This window comes from Tenrec ecaudatus, chromosome 2, assembly GCF_050624435.1.
Source record: "Tenrec ecaudatus isolate mTenEca1 chromosome 2, mTenEca1.hap1, whole genome shotgun sequence".
Classification (NCBI taxonomy): domain Eukaryota; kingdom Metazoa; phylum Chordata; class Mammalia; order Afrosoricida; family Tenrecidae; genus Tenrec; species Tenrec ecaudatus.
In genome coordinates, this window is record NC_134531.1 from 35,918,896 (window position 1) to 35,937,285 (window position 18,390).

General features: G+C 38.5%; 1 protein-coding gene across 1 annotated transcript in view; it reads right to left on the reverse strand.

Moving 5' to 3' along the window:
• Positions 1 to 1,130: 1,130 nt before the first annotated feature.
• Positions 1,131 to 18,390, reverse strand: part of NUP155 (nucleoporin 155) — a 57,862-nt gene continuing 40,602 nt past the window's right edge. Inside the window, exons 23-35 of the mRNA XM_075540951.1 lie at positions 16,381 to 16,572; positions 15,606 to 15,744; positions 15,090 to 15,225; positions 14,602 to 14,755; positions 14,291 to 14,395; positions 13,264 to 13,418; positions 12,072 to 12,201; positions 9,739 to 9,852; positions 9,015 to 9,135; positions 8,258 to 8,368; positions 4,796 to 4,932; positions 2,346 to 2,452; positions 1,131 to 1,331 (exon numbers count right to left, since the gene is read on the reverse strand). Coding sequence (XP_075397066.1) covers positions 1,193 to 1,331; positions 2,346 to 2,452; positions 4,796 to 4,932; positions 8,258 to 8,368; positions 9,015 to 9,135; positions 9,739 to 9,852; positions 12,072 to 12,201; positions 13,264 to 13,418; positions 14,291 to 14,395; positions 14,602 to 14,755; positions 15,090 to 15,225; positions 15,606 to 15,744; positions 16,381 to 16,572 — 1,740 coding nt within the window. The 3' untranslated portion in view covers positions 1,131 to 1,192. The remainder of the gene's footprint in view (positions 1,332 to 2,345; positions 2,453 to 4,795; positions 4,933 to 8,257; positions 8,369 to 9,014; positions 9,136 to 9,738; positions 9,853 to 12,071; positions 12,202 to 13,263; positions 13,419 to 14,290; positions 14,396 to 14,601; positions 14,756 to 15,089; positions 15,226 to 15,605; positions 15,745 to 16,380; positions 16,573 to 18,390) is intronic.

The following is an 18,390-nucleotide window of genomic DNA, read 5'->3' on the forward strand; positions in this document are numbered from 1 at the left end:
CCCTAACTTTCAGAGCTGCTACTTTGCCCTGCATTGAAGTGGCTGGCAGAGGCCCTCAGAAGTCACTGCTTTGATTGGATCTCTTTTGGAAGTCACCCTGCCACATCTAAGACAAGTGTGTAACTGAGAGAACTTGTCTGTAGTCACTCACTGAACACAGAGCCGTGCTGAAGCAGGTTTTTACTTGGAATAAACCCACATGAATGAACTGAAATCTTTATACATGTACTTTTGACTTACCGCCATATTTTTTGTGTCTTGGATAAAGCTATGATGTGGTTATTGATGAGGAATCAGAGAGGAAGTTTACTTCAAAAACTATGCAAGACCATAGTATCCCCTAATACAGTGGCCCTAAAATTGGATGAGGACCACAGTCCCTATAAAAGCTTGTTAAAAACACATACTGCTGGACCTCATTCTCTAACAAATTTTTGACTCAAAAGTTGAATGAGGCCCGAGATTTTGAATTTCTAACAAATTTCCAAGTGTTGCTGCTGCTGGTTTGATGATCTGACTTGGAGCATCACAGCTTTAAGCAGTCAGCAGTCACCGGGTCTGAGGCTAGGCGAGTACACATGACGGGAAAAGAGCTGCTTCCCAGGTAGGTTTTGGTACACAGGATATTGTTTATAAGATTATTACCTGCTCCAAACAACTCAGTATGCATAAATCTTCAATGATGAAAATTTTTGCAATATTAATAATTGGAGACAATTTCTTTCCAAGGATGAACCCAAAACTTTAAAGAAAGTTTAAAAAAAAAAAGTATTTGTTTGCCTATTTAAAAGTCAGTTGTAGAAGCCAGTTCCGTGCATGGACCGGTTCGGCTAACTAATTTCAGTTCTGATGCCAATATCCCTGTATTAACTTGAAAGTAATTAACAAACATTTTTTAAAAGGCTTATATATTTAAATTTTTTCAATTTCTTACTGCAATAAAACATTTGAATTTGAGTATTTCTTACCTATGGGTTATCATAATTTTACTGCTGTGTTTTTAACAAGATTATTAAAAACAAAGTCATAAAAAAGAATTCACTTGCAAATATAGTGTTGTTAGCCACTTATTAGAAACATATGACTATTAAAATAATTAACTGTAAGTTAGATTTAGAGCACCTGATATCAGGACCCAGCTGAGCTTTTATTTTACAGATCAAAATGCAGGAATGAAAATACATTACAATAATTAATGAAGCCGTTCTAATTTAGCCTGGAGAGATTTAAAATTTCCCGTGATGGCTTGTACTGCTACTGAAGAGCTCATAGATTGGAGCTCAACCAGATAACCACAAACAGCGTCCAGGCAGAGGTTTGTAAATCTTCTTCTGTAAGGGAAAAGACACTTGGTGAACCACTTTCATATTTAGAAACATGTTCCCCCAAATCACTTCCCCCAACTTCTGCTGACATTACTTAGAATCTGAGACAAGTAAAGAAATGCATGATAAAATGAGAAATACATGAAAACAGAAGGGAACTTATGAGTTAAGTGCCTACCACATAACCATCATTTATTACTGTGAGAATGAGGGTTGGTTATTAATTATGAATGTCAATACTGAAAATTCTCTTGCTTTTCCCCAGAGAATATCCCTTGAGATAGCCACTAACATCAAAAATTACAGTTAGAATCCTCTTGGTTCTAGGTCACTAATCCAAAGCAGGAGTTTAGAACTAATTTGTTGATTATATCCTTTCACTGGCCAAAGAAATCAAGACAAGGGTAAAAAGTGGGGAAAATGTCCTACTTTCAGACATGATCAAAATCATCCGAATAGTTTTTGCTGATGTACACAAGTGACTACCATCTCCTATACTTCCTTGTAATTTCTTATCTTTCTCTATTCTCTCAAAATTTGTTAATTTTGTGACCAGAGGATGTACACTGGTACAGATGGGAACTGGAAACACAGGGAAGCCAGGGCGGATGACCCCTCAGGACCAGTGGCGATACTGGGAGGCATAGGGAGGGTGGGTTGGAAAGGGGGAACCCATTACAAGGATCTACATGTGACCTCCTCCCTGGGGGATGGACAACAGAAAGTGGGTGAAGGACGTTGGACTGTACAAGATATGACAAAATAATGATTTATAAATTATCAAGGGTTCATGATGGAGTGGGGAGTGGGGAGGGAGGGGGAAAAACAAGGACCTGATGCCATGGGCTTGGGTGGAGAGCAAGTGTTTTGAGAATGATGAGGGCAACGAATGTACAAATGTGCTTTACACAATTGCTGTTTGTATGGATTGTGATAAGAGCTGTATGAGCCACTAATAAAATGATTTAAAAAACAAACATTAAAGGTTTTTGTTATAATAGAGTATCAATTCACAATTACCTCTCATAATTTGGGACCTGGCTAGGATTCTCGACGTATCTTGTCAATAGTACATGTATACAATCCAAAAGATGAAGTGGTTTCTTCATTCTGGTCCAGAATGGATCCTATAAGGAAAATATATTATCATGATTTGTCAGGGAAATTATATTGATTAAATTTTAATCATTTGTGTAAGTTAAAGCAGTCATCAAAGTCCAAGGTAAAATTTACTGCTATATAAAGCAACAGTTATTACCTGATTTCTAAATTCAATATCTGTTTACAGCTAATAATTGAATGATACTAGAAATGGTATTGCGATTATGCAGAAATGACTACCGTTCCGATACGATTGTTGAAGACAAAGCAGGTGCAAAACAAAAGTGGTGAAGAAAGCTGATGGTGCCCGGCAATCAAAAGATATAGTGTCTGTGGTCTTAAAGGCTTGAAGGTAAACAAGTGGTCATCTAGCTCTGAAGCAACAAAACCTACATGGAAGCACACCCGCCTGTGTGTTCACAAGGTGTCAAAGGAATCAGGTATGAGACATCAAAGAACAAAAAAACCAAATCATCGTGAATGAAGGGGAGTGTAGAGTAGGGACCCAAGATTCATTTGTAAGCAACTGGATATAAAAGGGTCTCAGGGAGGAGACGAGCCAGTCGGGGTGCAGTATAGCAACAATGAAACATGTAACTTTCCTCTAGTTCCGAAATGCTTCCCACCCACGCCACTATCATGATCCCAATTCTACTTTACAAATCCGCTAGACCAGAGGATGTACACTGGTACAGATAGGAACTGGAAACACAGGGAATCCAGGACAGATGATCCCTTCAGGACCAGTGGTGAGAATGGTGATACCAGGAGAGTGGAAGGCGGATAGGGTGGAAAGGGGGAACCGATTATAAGGATCTATATATAACTTTCTTCTTGGGGGATGGACAACAGAAAGCTAGGTGAAGGGAGAAGTCTAAGAGTGTAAGATATAACAAAATAATAATTTATAAATTATCAAGGGTTTATGAGGGAGGGGGGAAAATGAGGCGCTGATGCCAGGGGCCTAAGTGGAGAGTAAATGTTTTGAAATTGATGAGGGAAATGTTTTGAAATTGATGATGTGCTTTACATAACTGATGTATGTATGGATTGTAATAAGAGTTGTCCGAGCCCCTAATAAAATGATTTTTAAAAAGGAAAAAAAATGAAATAATAATTTTAAAAAATTATCAAAGGTTCATGAGGGAGGGGGGTTTAGGGAGGGAGAGGGAAAATGAGCTGATACCAAGGGATCAAGTAGAAAGCAAATGTTTTGAGAATGACGATGGCAACAAATGTACAAATGTGCTTGACACAGTAGACATATGTATGGATTGTAATAAGAGTTGTACGAGCCCCCCAATAAAATAAGCTGAGTTTTCCAGCACATTTTTAATGCAGTTTTTGTGGCAAAATTAGGTGCCTTGGCTGATATTTGGGTTGGCTTTTCCTCGAGTATATGGGGGCAGGGCATTTGAATTGGTAGAGCTGTTTTCTGGTTAGAAACACAGATTTTATTTGGATTTTTTTAGCCTTAGAAGAAAAACTACAAAATATAATCTGATAACACTTGGTGCTCAGTATGGTGATGATCCTAAGTATTGATATTTTAGATGAAGTTAAAATAAGTAAATAAGCAATCTCTAGATTATGAAAAAGATATATTCCTAAGTGTGTCCTGAAATGGAATCTGTAGGTCAGAAAAAAATACCTTTTATTCAACCTTAATTTATAATTTAGTAAACAGGTTCCCAAACTTATTTCACCTAGGCCCTCCATGCCCCAAACACAAGAGCACACACACACTTTCAGGGGAAAAAAATTACTCCGTGCCCTGGCAATTTGCCTCTATAGCCCATGATCCAGGATGAAGTCTAGGCCCCTGCTTTTGCAGCCTTCTGGGATCATTCTCCCGCCCCGTCAGGGAGCAGTATCGTCCACTTTGGGAAACACTGCTTTAGTGATTTAAGAACCACACATGCAGCAAGTTATGGTGATGGTGATGATGAGTATTTTCACAAATAGGGGTTGGTCCTATTGTTTCAAAGTGTGGGAAAATATGCAAGTATGTGTCAGATGTTCCTAACCCAGCTTGTTTATACCAGTATTTTGTTCATTTAAAGTAAACGACGATTCAAAAAAGTAATGTGTTTAGCTAGGCCATGCCTTTGGTTAGCCTATTTTACCAACGTAAAGCATACATTATGTTTATGAATATTCCAGGATTAGTTAATTTTATCACATCAGCAAAGCAGGTCTTTAGGAAAGTTTGAAACGTGATGAATTGATACATAACCAACGAAGCAAATCTCTCTTGCAATTGTATTAGATATTTATAAACATGTTATCAAAACATCCATTCCTTTATCTAGAAGAATCTTGCTAATTTCAACTAAGTAAATATTTCAGTTTATTTAGGATTTCCTTACCCGCGATTTGAATAACTGATCATAGACTTCCAGTAGTCTAGGTAATGGAACTCCAATTTCATTCATTGTCTGTATCACCAAGCCCACATCCCAGTTCAGAGTACAAACTTGCTGCTCTAAGAACTGTACAATGAAATCTGGGGAGAAAAGATGGGAAATTAGATGTTTAACTCGACATAAAAAGTAGATATTAATAATTCAGTCATTTCTAGACATTTTAAAAAACCAAAAACAAGTTTTTATTCGGATTTGGGTGAAAGTTTATGGAGCAAATTGGTTTTCCATGACACTGACTACAATTCCCACAAAGTAACAGCATTTTTTTCATTTCCTCCCTCAGTTTACTGCTACTATTCCTGCTTTCCTGCCCCTTCCAGCCCTCTCGTTGGTATCCCTGGGCAATGTTGCCCTTTTGATCTACTATTGTTGATTGTCCTAAGACATATGCTGTTTCCAGAAGTACTGTTCACCTTATAGGCTTATCACAGGGTGAGTTCAGGTTCAGGAAGGAGAGGTGTCTTAATAAGGGGTTCCTTCAGCATCTACCAGACCAGTAAGCCTGAACTTTCTATATTAAGTTTAGTTTTGATCTCTATTTTCTCCCAGTGTATCCAGGACCTCCTGTATTGTGATCCTGTTCCAGATTGGCCAGTACTGATAGCTAGGCAGTGTCTCAAACTCAGAGTCTGGGCGGCTTATAAATTCTTCAGACTATTTGTTTCCTTTCACTTTCTTCATTCTTGTGACAAATGGGGAGAAGCCAATAGTTGCACCATAGGCAGTTGCTCACACATCTCTAAGACCCCAGTTGCTACTGTCCACCAAAGAAGGATGTAGAACATTGTTTTTATAGGCTATATTTTGCCACATGACTGAGATTTTCCCCAGGACTATGGTCATAAGCCCTAAGCCCCAGTGTCTCCTTGGCTGAAGGTGTTTGGTTATGGCTAAAAGTTCTCACTACTTTACCACTGTATGCTCTGCTGCATTCATGGGTATATTTAACTATATGCATAGAAATATGCTGTCAGACTTATCTATATTCTTAGGTGTGGTCTCATTCTCCTTCCCACCCTTATTCAGCTTGAACATCTAGCTGTGAAACCACTCATAAATTTTTATTATTGGTATTACACTAGAAAATAAAGAAAAATAAAAGCAAGATATATATTAGAACGCACATTTATACAAAGAGTAGATTTGTGATTCCTACGGCTGAAGGATGGCAGTCCTAGTGGCATAGTGGTTCTATATTGGGCTGATAGCTACGAGTGCTGCAGCTAGAACCCACAACTAGTTCTACAGGAGAAACCAAGGCTTTCTACTCCTGCAAACCATCACAGTTCAGAAACCGATCCTGGTCTCTGAGAGTCGGAATCGACTCGATGGTAGTGAGTTTGGTTTTGGGGTTTAGAGAGCTGAAGGATGGGGAGGAATGGGGAATGAGTGCTAATGGGTCCAGGGTTTCTTTGGGGGATGACTAAAGTGTTCTGAAATTAGATTGTGTGGAGATGGTTGCAATTCTGTGAATATAAAAAAACCACTGCATTTCACATTTTAAAGTTGTTTTTAAAAAGACCTTTTAGAGACTGGAGAATACAGGAAAGCACAAGAATAGAGACCATTCATAACTGCATCACTATTTGCTAGTATTTTCAGTTTAACAGCCTTCTGGAAAAGAAGGGCTACTCCATTCTGATTTCAGAAATAGTAAATGTGTTTTAATGCCTTGCCATCCCTAGAATTTTAAGTGATTTACTTTAAAGGTTTTAATTGTGGCCCCATTCTAAACTTTTTTTATTTTTTTAAGAAAGGCAGACGGCCACATGCAGCCCCTCATTTGGATGTGTCTGGAGCTTGACTACCCTACGTTCTCCTACAAATGGGCCTTGAGACTCGTTTGGAGGTTCTAGCAGGGGAGCGCAGCTACTCGTGTACCCTTGACCGAAGGACGGTCTTCCTTCCATCGGGGAAGGTCGTCCTCTTTAACCGAGCGCGTGGCTTCAGGAGGGACGCACATGGCGCGGTGAGGGAGGAAGGGGACACTCGCCTAGCCAGCCAGATCAGCCGAATCAACCCTGGTGATCCAATGGGGTGACAGATGTCACAGCCAGATTGCCCTCACATTCTAAACTTTTTTTTTTTTTTTTTTGGAGGGGGCACCCGGATCTAAACTTTTTTTTAACATAAGATTTTAACAGCAACTACACAGGTATTATTTTTAATACCTGAGAAGTGAGACTAACTAGTGAGCATGGCATGGACAAAAGGAATCTCTGAAAAGGGCTCCTGAATCTGGGTCTAACCAGCATTAACCCTTCAAAGGCTATGTTGGCAATACAAAGTCTACACACTTGTAATTTTGATCCAGTTTGCAACTTCTTGAAGCTTATTTGTCATGGGTTTTCTATAGGCAAAGGAAGGATTCTGCTACTTTGAACTTTACTGAGCTTAAAAATGAATTATCTAAGCCAAGCTGAAATACCTTCAAAAGAGGCATTGTATAATGTAGTTTTTACATTATTAAAAGTGTCAAGTTTATGTGCTTAAGAATATTTGTAAAGAAATGAGTATTTACTTTTTTACATTTAAATTTTTTTCTAATCAATAAAAGGGTAGAACTTTTAATACTGCAATTATGAAAAGTCCAAAACTAGAACTATTGCCACTGAGTTGCTTTCGTCTCATGGCAACCCTACAGGACAGAGCAGAACTGCCCCGGTGGGGTTCTGAGGCGATAAATCTTCACAGGAACAGAAAGCCTCAGCGTTCTCCTGTGGAGCAGGTGGGGGGTTGAAACTGCTGACCTTGCGGTAGTCGTTTTACTTCTGACCGTGGTCCAGGCAATATATAATAAAATAGTACGGTCTGTAAACAGATTTGAATTTTGATTTGAAGAAAACATATTGTGTTAATGTTTCAGTAACACAAAAGTGCTTAACTTTCTATGATAAAAATATGCTCACATTGCTTCTATTATTCTATAATGAAGATGTAGGTTGGCAAGTAGCTCATATTTCACAAATTAGAGCCAGCCAAGTAACAATTAGTATATTTGGTTGAGAAAGTGGTTCAAATCATTACATTTCTCAACACATCTATTTGTTGTTTTGAAGAAATTATGCCATCAATATAACAGAGGCCTTGCGCCAATCACCGACCACCCTGCACAGAAACCAGCCCTTTTACTTTTCACAAAAGATACAACGGATTGTGATCTGTTAGCACTAACCCGAGACACAGAGCTAGCTATAGATGGAAGGTTGTTAAAGAATGTTTCATACCCACCTATTCATCAACATACTCGATTATTCTTGATTGGTCATTCATTCTGGAAGGGTGAAATTAAACTTTTGAGCTACACAGCAACTGAGCAACTCTCTATTTAACTGCGAAGGGCAATAATTTATATCACATCGGTGAAGAAAGCCACCCAAACAGAGAAAGTAGGGTCAGACTTACCTAAAGGAAAGAAACGAGGGGTGCCAGCATAACTCTTGCCAAGAAGCACAATCTTGAGACTAAGAGCATGCATCCTGTCTGGGGAGCTCATCGCCACACTATCATTCAGTTCTGTAAGAAAGAGACTGGTCGGTAAGCCTAAAACTCAAGCCCATCGCCAACAGGCTGATTGGGGCTCAACGCTGCCCTGCAAGATAAAGTAGAACAGCTCTACAGGATTTCTAGGGATGCCAACGTTCACATCTTCTCCTGCAGAGCGACGCTGGGTTCACACTGCTGGCTTGCTGGGTAGCAGCCGAGTGCTTAAAAACTTTCCAACTCAGGCTCTCCTGACTTGCCGTTAGAAACCCAAATTATTTTTATTGTAGAATTTTTACACTGGTAGTTTTATTCTGTTTCAAGGTTTAAAATACCCTACTGCTGATATTCCCATGAATAGAATGAGCAGATTGTGAGTTTCTGTGACTAAGGTCAGATATATTCTCATCTTCTCAGGACAGTGGTTATGAGACTTAGCCCAAAGCCTTCCAAATACAAGTGGGGCTTCTTTTCATCTGTCATCCTCTAGCAACCAACCCACCACCACTGAGCAGGTCCAACGCAGAGTGACCCTATTGGACAGAGTAGGACGGACCTAGTAGGGTTTCTATTTGGGTACAATTTTGATGAGCTCCGCAAGTATGAGTCAATAGTAGTCCCATGCCACCACCAAATTCCTAAAGAATGGATATTCATACCCCTACAACTGAACACTTACCTTTCTCTATGATTTCTTGCCAAAGTGTCTGCACCAATATAGGGTCTGAATAACCGGCACAATGAATTATTGCAAGTTTACACTCTGCAAGTTTAAATGGGTCAGCAAATTCCCCATAAAGCTGTGAGAAATCACAAAATTAAAACATCCAATCAGAAGGGCAGCACCCAGATACAAATTGAAGTATTTAGTGAAAGTTAAACATGAGTTTTTACCTAAATTTAAAAAAATGTGATGTTATGCTATATGATGATTCCTCATTTAACATGTTGAAATACATTTAAATAAATTCCAGTACGTAAGCAATGAGATGCTGCATCACCATTTGTTTTATTGTTGTTGTCCAAACTGAGGTTTGAAGGGTCATGGAAATGTTGACACATCTCAGAGCCTGTCAGTTAGTTACCAGAGCCAGGTCCAACAACTACTCAGGAAGGGTAGAAAGTGGGGCAGGCTTGGGAGACTTCAGCAAAGATAGGTGACTTTTTCAAAGCTAAGAAGCAAGGCCATGAATCAGCTGGCAGGGGTTCTAACTATTGCACCAAGAGGATGACAGCTGTCTGACTGGGCAGGTCTAGAAAGGCCTCGGAGCCAGGTGCAGCAGGGACATGCTGCCGAGGGTGACTTATCTGTGGGGATCAGTTAATCTTGTCCCGAAACAAATGGTAACATGGACAAGGTACTTATAGGGACTAGGTGATAGGAATTTCACTCAATTTATTACCTTAGTTATATCCATTAGCTCAGAATCCAGCTGAGAAATTGCATCCTGTACAGAAGAATGGTGAGAATACTGCCTTTGTAGTGTTTCTTGTATCTGAAGCTGGATCCTAGCAACCTAATTTGGACAGAAAAAAAAAAGATCTTAATCTGTTTGTAAGTAGCTAAAAGGATGACTCCTAGGGTCTGACTTGAAGCTTGTCCCGCTGCATAAATGAATCTCTTTATCATAACAGACCAGCAACCTTTCATCACAGAGAAACACATCTTACAGCAAGCACACTGTGGCTCACATATGACGACATTTGTGAAGACGTCACACGACCGGGCAGTGTTTCTATTGTTAGCTAGGGCTGTTATGCGTTGGAACCGATTCAAATGCATCTACCAGCCAGCACCATCATCACTGTGGTAGACTGTCCTTCTGCCCATCAATATCCATTCCAAATATGACTCCAAAAAACTAAAAGCTATACTCACCGCCATCAAGTTGATGCCAACTTACAGTGAACATACAGAACAAGGTAGAACTGCCTTTGTGAGTTTCCAGACTACAACTGTTAAGGGAGCAATGTCCAATCTTTCTCCCACAGAGGCTGGTTGTCTCAAACTGCTGACCTTGCAGTTATTAGCCCAATGTTTAACCACTATGTCATCAAGGTTCCTTCCAATTAAGATTGTAGTCAGACTAACGGTGAGACTGCACTCCCCAGACTCCCTTTTCAAGAAGGGACGGCTGTAGGACTAAGTTTTGTCAGTGAAATGTGAGTCTGAGGATATGAATTGTTAAGAGGGTGAACGCACTTCTTGTTGCTACGTGCTGTTGCGGTGGGGATGACTCAGAGTGATCCTACAGGAGAGAGAACGGCTTCGTAGAGCTTCTTATTCTGTAAACTTTACCGAACTGATCGCTAGGCCTTCACTCCTGCAGTTAACAACTGAGTGTCCAACCTTTTAGGGCTCTCCTTGTCTGCTCCCATCTTCTGATGGGATTACAATTCCCTAGGCAATCAATAAAATTACCTATTTATAATGTTATGATAATACAAATTATCATAAAATATCTCTAAAGTGAACCAGACACATATACAAACCATAGATACAATAGATTTAATTCACTTCATTCTAACCCTCATCTATGAACAACTAGTACTCATGACATGGCCCTGCACAATACTGGTACTCACGAAGAGACCATTACAGATGGGGACGCTACAGCAAAATGGTGACAGACTATCAAAAAGAGTAGCATCTGGGGTCTTAAAGGCTTGTCTTAAAGCAAACAGAGAGACATCAACTAAATCCACATGAAGAAGCACATTGGTCTGTGTGAGCCAAGGATTTTAAGTAATAAAATCCAATTCTAAAGAAAGGAATGGTATCAGAGCTTAAATTGTGAGCACCTGGCTTGCAGAAGGCTACAGATAACAGTGGAAACCCCAAAACAATTTTCAGGGTCCCCACATGGATGACATCTCTAGTGAATCACCTCTGACCATTGTCCAGGGATGTGAATACCCTATTATAAGACACAGAGCATTATAAGGTCAGTTATGGAAAACAAAGTTAAGTTACTTTAGCATTTCGTCTCCCTTTTGACTCATCTTAAAGTTCTTTCCATTTTTAATATTTCTGCTTTCTTTCCAATTGAGGTCTGTTTTTTGTCATTGATTTTGCATCTATAAAGACAGTAACTAAATTATTAATTATCTAGATGCATGACAGGGGATGTTAAGAGGAGATGGGGTGCTAATAACATGAGTATGAGTAAGAAGTAAATGTTCTGAAATTTATTGTGGTGATGACTGCACAAGTATTCTTAATATGACTGAAGTATTAAATTATTATCTGAACTATATGCCAATAAAACTACACACACACACACTCACACACACACACACATGAAGACATGCTAGGGAATGTTAGAGACGGGAAATAGGAAGAACTTGGGTTCCTAATCAACTTCAAATAGGAAAGCCATCACAATAACACTCACTATAGATTTTTGTGAAGAAGTAAACTTGTTTTTTGGACATCATATATTTTTGTGTCTCTTGGTTAAGGCAGTTTTGTCTATTTTTAAACCTAAGTAGTTTCTAGGATAAATGGTGAATGTGATCTACTAAGGTTGGTGTTGGAACAGGTGGAATAAACCTTGAATAAACACATTTCAGCAAAGTCTTAATGTTTCCAGTGCGTAATAAAGAAACAAAGACACTCAACAACTAAAATGAGTAATAATGACTAGTACAATTCTCTTAATATTACCTAGGAGAAGAGAAGGAAGGGAAATAACTGTGGATGTAACTTAATGTGGACAGTATCTTTAGCACTTACTTCCATTTTTTCTTCCAATTCATGAAGGAATTCCCCATCTGCAGCTATTGATGAAATGGCAGTGGAACTTTTCGCACTAAGAATGGCGCGAGCAATGTACTCTAGGCGCTGCTGCAGTGAAATTTCTGTGCTAATGATGGGGGGAAAAAAATCTTATTTTCAGTTATATGAAGTCTTAAAGCTCCAGGATACAGATATGTTCATTAGGATGTACTCCTTTATATTGAATGAACAGAAAGACCACTCGAAACTTGAAAAAACAGTATGTTCCTAAATAATATTCACAATTTTTCATTTAAACTACTACTTGAGAGCCCTGAACTGCATGGTCAGCAGTTCAAGCTCACCAGCTGCTCTGTGTACTGCCCGCTCCTAGAAAGGTTTTCCGTTTCAGATCCCCTAGGCAGAAGTTTTAGTCCGTCCTGTAGGGTTATTATGAGTTGGAATTGACTTCATGGCAGTGGGTTTGATTTTCATTTAAAATGAAAACTATTTATGTCTTGACTAATCCCTATTCTTTTTACAACTAATATCTTTACTATTTTGTCAGGGAAAATTCTACATGAAAATAAAGGCTCAAACTAATTACCTGGTCCAGTCTGTATTGTCTTTTTATATGATCACCAGAAATGTCAGTATTTATTTCAACAGGATCTTTAATAAGCCTCAGTATGGCTATATGCTCAAGAACGTAAGTATATGACAAAGAGCTTCAAATATTCATGGAAAATTTCAAGCAAAAGACAATGAAACTTTTTCCTGAGCTTTTTCATGTACCTTAGATATGCTTTTCAGAAATTTTCTGTAATTTCTACCAATGTGGGTACAGAGAAAATTAGTTCAGTATGAGTAAAATATTTTAAATTACAAAGCCTTCAGGAAATCATTTTAAATTAAAAATACTAATTAACTAATATTACTAGGAAAGAATCTAAAAATACATTTTGAACAAAAGAAGAAAAGAAAACGTGAATGGAAATGGTCTAATACTTTTAGCACTACCTGTGCAATGCTACTATCAAAACAAGCCAAAAAGAAAACTGAAAGCCTTACAAAAGTCAAGTAAAACAAAACAAATTTCCTATATGTATACCTGAGTTTGATCTAGTCTAACTGGAGAGGCCTGGCTACAAGTAGGTATCATTCAGTTACCAGGCATTCTTCCCAAGGAGGGCACGAGGGGCTTACACACCTGTGCATGTCAGCCAGCTTGGACAAGACACGAGCAGCATTACTAAAGCCTCTGTTCTTCTCATAATACCTCCAGAGTAAATCCATGTAGCGGACTTTGTTTGGATCAATCTTTGCCATTCGGACCAGATGTGGCTCCAGATATGGAGAGGCAAACTGGGAAAAGGAGAGCTATTCAAAAACATATCTAACCAATGACTTGCTTTTTAAGTAGTACGAGCAATAGTTTAAAAAAAAAACACGCAGTGACTTGCATTACGAAACTATAAAACTTTAATGTTGTTATAGCAGAGGCAGCAATTTTCCTCACTGTAATATTTTTTGTACTATTTAACAAGAAATCTTATTACCAAAAAAATAAAAAGCTATTGTAGACCAATTTACAAAATCTTTTAATAAGCTTGGATAACAAAGCTATTAATTCCTAAACTCTAAGCTTAAAAGGGTCCCTGAAAGCACCAAATGCCATTATTTATCCCAGAGCCCCGGGGCTCTCAGCCTTCCTCAGGCCGCCACCCTTTAATACAGCTCCTCATGTGGTGGTGACGCCCCAACCATAAAATTATTCTCGTTGCTTTTTGCGACTGTTAAGAATCAGGTGACCCTTGTGAAACGGTCATTTGACGCCCCCCCCCAAGGGGTCGGGACCCACAGGTTGAGAACCGCTGTTATAGACAGAGGAACACTGAGACTTAAGGTACTGAATTGCCATGTTTGAGGTCACACAGGGATTTAATAGAGCAAGAACAAAGGTCTTCTCATTTACAATACAATGATTCCTACATAATATGTCAGCTAATTAACAGCTTCTTAATGAGCTTTTAAAAAATGACTTAATAACAAGAAAATTAGAGCTATATGTTATTTTCTCACCAGAAAGATGCTAATTTACTTGGTTTTCCACTTATTTCAAGCAGAAGGCACAGGATGAGAAACAATTTCCTAGAACTAGCTATGTCCTTAATTCACTGAGTCTGCTGTTTATTTAATATAAATGGACAATACTGGAATTTAACAAATGTTCTTACCTGTAGCAGCTTGTCTGCAAGGTCAGCTTGGATTAGCCAATTATAAAGGGCAATACTAAAGAGCTCATCTTTAGATCGTTGAGCCAATTTAAGCATTTGTTCAAACTAAAAAAAGAAAAGATTAAAAATGAGCATGAAGGATCTGCTGCTGGTCATACTGACCCTTAGCTTAAAAACTCTGGTAAGAACTCAAGAATCTGCAAGTGGTGGCATCTAAGATATACTGTGTTTCCACGATGACCACACCACCACTGCCAGAGAACTGCTCAACACAATGCACTTGTGGAAGACAAATTCCTTAAGCTCCTTACATGATGTCCTGCTTCTTCATTACTCAACATATTGGGATCAGACGATAACACAGGAGGACCAGGCTTTTTTGGTACACTGGGAGACTGAGGAGCAGCTTTACTTTGATTTACTAGTTCTTGAAGTGTATCTGTAATGCACTTATAACTGTTTAATCTGAAAAAGTGAAAAATATGAATTATTTAGATAGCCATTCATTTTCCTTATCTACTTAAACAGAAAAATAAAAAACGTGCAGTTTATATTGGAGAGCGTATGCATGCTCTTGATACTAAAAAAAACAGTATCATGTAAGTGTTCAGACCAAGAGGTTTTGTTAAGCACAAAGAGATGAAGCCATCAAAGGACATTAGCACCAACAAAAGACAACTTCAGCATTTCTTTTCTGAACATTCACTTCTCTAAGACTCTACTGCGTGTGAACAGTAAAACGGGTTTCTTAGCACACTGATCTTAAAAGCGGACAGTCTGCTGAGGTAACAGAACTTGCCTTTCTTGGAAAGCCTGAAGTCCTACTATGTCCTCTTCTGGCTCTCCATGTTTATAGAAATGCAGCCCAAGACCCTGAGGATCTTTTTTCTCTGCAGCAGTGAGAGACAGCTCCACCACACCCTCATAAAAACGCACTAATGGAAATGAAAAAGAAAAAATATGTATGGCTCACTACTAAGTTGATTCATTTCTCTAGAGCGGGCATATGAAATAATATGCCACCATTGTGTTAGATTTTATTTCAAGCATTTTAGAAATAAATGTAATTTAGAAAACAATTTTATAATGTAGTAGTTTGATGAGAGTACATCCCCAAGTCCAGTATTAGGAGATTACACATCGGGCTATCCCAGGAGCAGAAGAGTTCCTACATCCTGTCACTTGAGTCATCGTAGTTGAAGGACGATTCGCTGTGCTAAGCAGCTCTTCCTCATCCTTAAGCTGAGGTGTTCTCACACTGCCACTTGTCCTGTGCTTTGTGTCAGGAAGACGGGAAGAGCAGTTTGTGTCTCACCTTGTCTGTACTGAGCACAAACGCTGGAAAGGTCTACTTGATTGCTGATTTTCTGATACTCCTTTAAAGACTCTTTTAACATTCTTTCCTTTTCAATCTTACTTTGAACTTGTCGGGAACGTTGAAGCAGTTCGTTTGCCTAGAAATAGAGAAGACAAGAACGTAAACGGATAGAAAATCATGCAGACGGATGATGATTGCAACACAATTTTTAGTCTTTCTCTAAATTTACATCGGGGTTATTACCATTAAAAAGGAAAACAACTCTACAAACTTACTTCTTTTTAATTTAGGCAGAAAAGTTTTTGACCAAAAAATCCTAGCTATTCTTAACGCCTCTCACAAATATGTTAGGCAAGATATGTTTTGTCTGGTAAATCTCTTGCCTAGTCAATACATTATTGGTCAGCTGGCAGTCCGTGATTTTTTATCTTTTCCACCTGTAAGGAAGGATTGATAAAAATTTCCCCATTAACTCTAGTTCATAACAGACTTAAAATTTTTAGTGTTTTTTCTTATTATTTAGGGAAATAGTTATGTTTTAATCTTTTAAAAATATATAAATAATTAGAATCACTATCAGATTCCTAACCTTAATATACAATTGTGAAAAACTTGAGCATATGACGTAGAGTCTGAGAACAAGAAAGGCTGAGTGCCACCTATAGTCAGAGAGTAAGTAAAAGTAAGGTCTTGATTCTTTTTCTCTTACTCTTTTCATCATGTCAAGGTCCCCCCTCTAAGGATCACTCAACTAGGTAACAAGCCATCCTACCTTGGAACAAACGGCATCATCGGTGCTATACAGAAGCGGGCAGACATCCTGCAAGTGTAAACTAATGCCATCAACGGCAGCGTTATCTCTGATGTAGCAGTTGATAAGTGAAGCAATTAATGCCCCGGTCAACTCTTTGTCCCTGATTACCAGATCTTTAAAAGTGGTGATCTTCAACTGCTCTTGGAATTCCTAAGAACATAAAAGAAACCTCTCCAATAAGTTAGTCAATATATACTTAAAACAGGAAAACACAATGAATTTTACAAAGTGATGACATTTTAGAGTCAGAGAGAGCTGGAAAGAGCCCACAGAAGAACCTAGTCTAAATCACCACTTTACAAATGAGGAAAGAAGCCAAAGTAGTCCAAACTAGAGCCAGCTCTCCTGGCATCCTTACTCATCAACAGGGGAGAATAACCACTTAGTTATATTGAAATTCCTGGGTTTACATTTATTTTTCCTAAATCATGCGATAATTTTTTACCCAAGATGTTCTAGAATGGAAGTCTGGTTTGCATTTCACACAGATATCTGGTGGCTAACACAGAATTATAAGGTAATGTGATTTATAACTCAAACTCACTGCCACAAGTTGATTCTGACTCGCAGCAAACCTACAGGACAGAGTAGAACTGTCCCTGTGGACTTACAAGACTGTAAATCTACTGGCTAGAGTAGAAAGCTTCAAATTTCTCCTGAGCAGTGGCTTGTGGTTTCAAACTGCTGACTTTGCACTGACAACCCAATGTGTAACCCACTATGTCACAGGCTTTTAAGTCATTTACACTAGCGTAATATACTCAGTTAAGCAATTTAACGGCCTTATCTTTTTTCATAAATTTCAGCCAATATCCAGTCCATGTTCACATTTTTGGTCAATCTTTAATTTGTATTCTTTTACATAATAATTCACCAGTGATATAAGAAGATGCTTGGGACAAAAACCTACCTGCATTATATTTTGTATAAAACAAAAAATCCCAACTATCATGATCCCAATTCTACCTTACAAACACAGCAGGACTGGAGGATGTACACTAGTACAGATGGGAACTGGAAACACAGGGAATCCAGGGCAGACGATCCCTTCAGGACCAGTGGTGAGAGTGGTGATACCGGGAGGGTTGAGGGAAGGTGGGGTAAAATGGGGGAACCGATAACAAGGTTCTACATATAACCCTCTCCCTGGGGGACGGAAAGCAGAAAAGTGGGTGAAGGGAGATGTTGGACAGTGTAAGATATGACAAAATGATAATGACTTGTAATTATCAAAGGTTCGTGAGAGAAGGGGAAACGGAGAGGGAGGTAAAAAAATGAGGAGCTGATGCCAGGCGCTCAAGTGGATATCAGATGTTTTGAGAATGATGATGGCAACAAATGTGCTTGACACAATGGAGGTATGTATGTATGGATGGTGATAAGCCTTGTATGAGCCCCCCAAAATATGATTTAAAAATAAAAAGTTCAAAATGGAGATAATAAAAGATTACTGTTACATTGAAAAAAATCATTCTTTTTGGGATGGGAAAAGGCGTTCATAATTAAACATAGCTTGAACTTTCAAAAAGAAAAAAATGCACTTGCACAAAACTAACAGTAAAACAAAAGTATTTACTGTACATGAATCAAAGTAAAGAAAGGGGACTATTAGCTCTGAGTAATAGTAATACTTATAAGTAATACATTCAGTATTTCAGGATAATAAAATTAAGCCTTGTGTGGTGCTTTGAAAAGTGGGTGAAAGCACTCCTTAGGGGTGCTGGAAAAATCCAGGTGGGCTACAAAAGAAATACTGGAGGTCACTGGGAAAACGACATTAACACAGGAAGTTATGTTGGACATATTAGAGAAATGACCTAATTCGAAAAAGCAAAACAGATTTAACAACAAACTCGATTTGTGAAGCAACTGTTTAGATCTTGATTTGTCCATATCAATCGATTCAAAGACTTTTTCAAGTATTTAGAAAAATTTAATTACAGATTAGATTTTATATGCTGTCAAAGA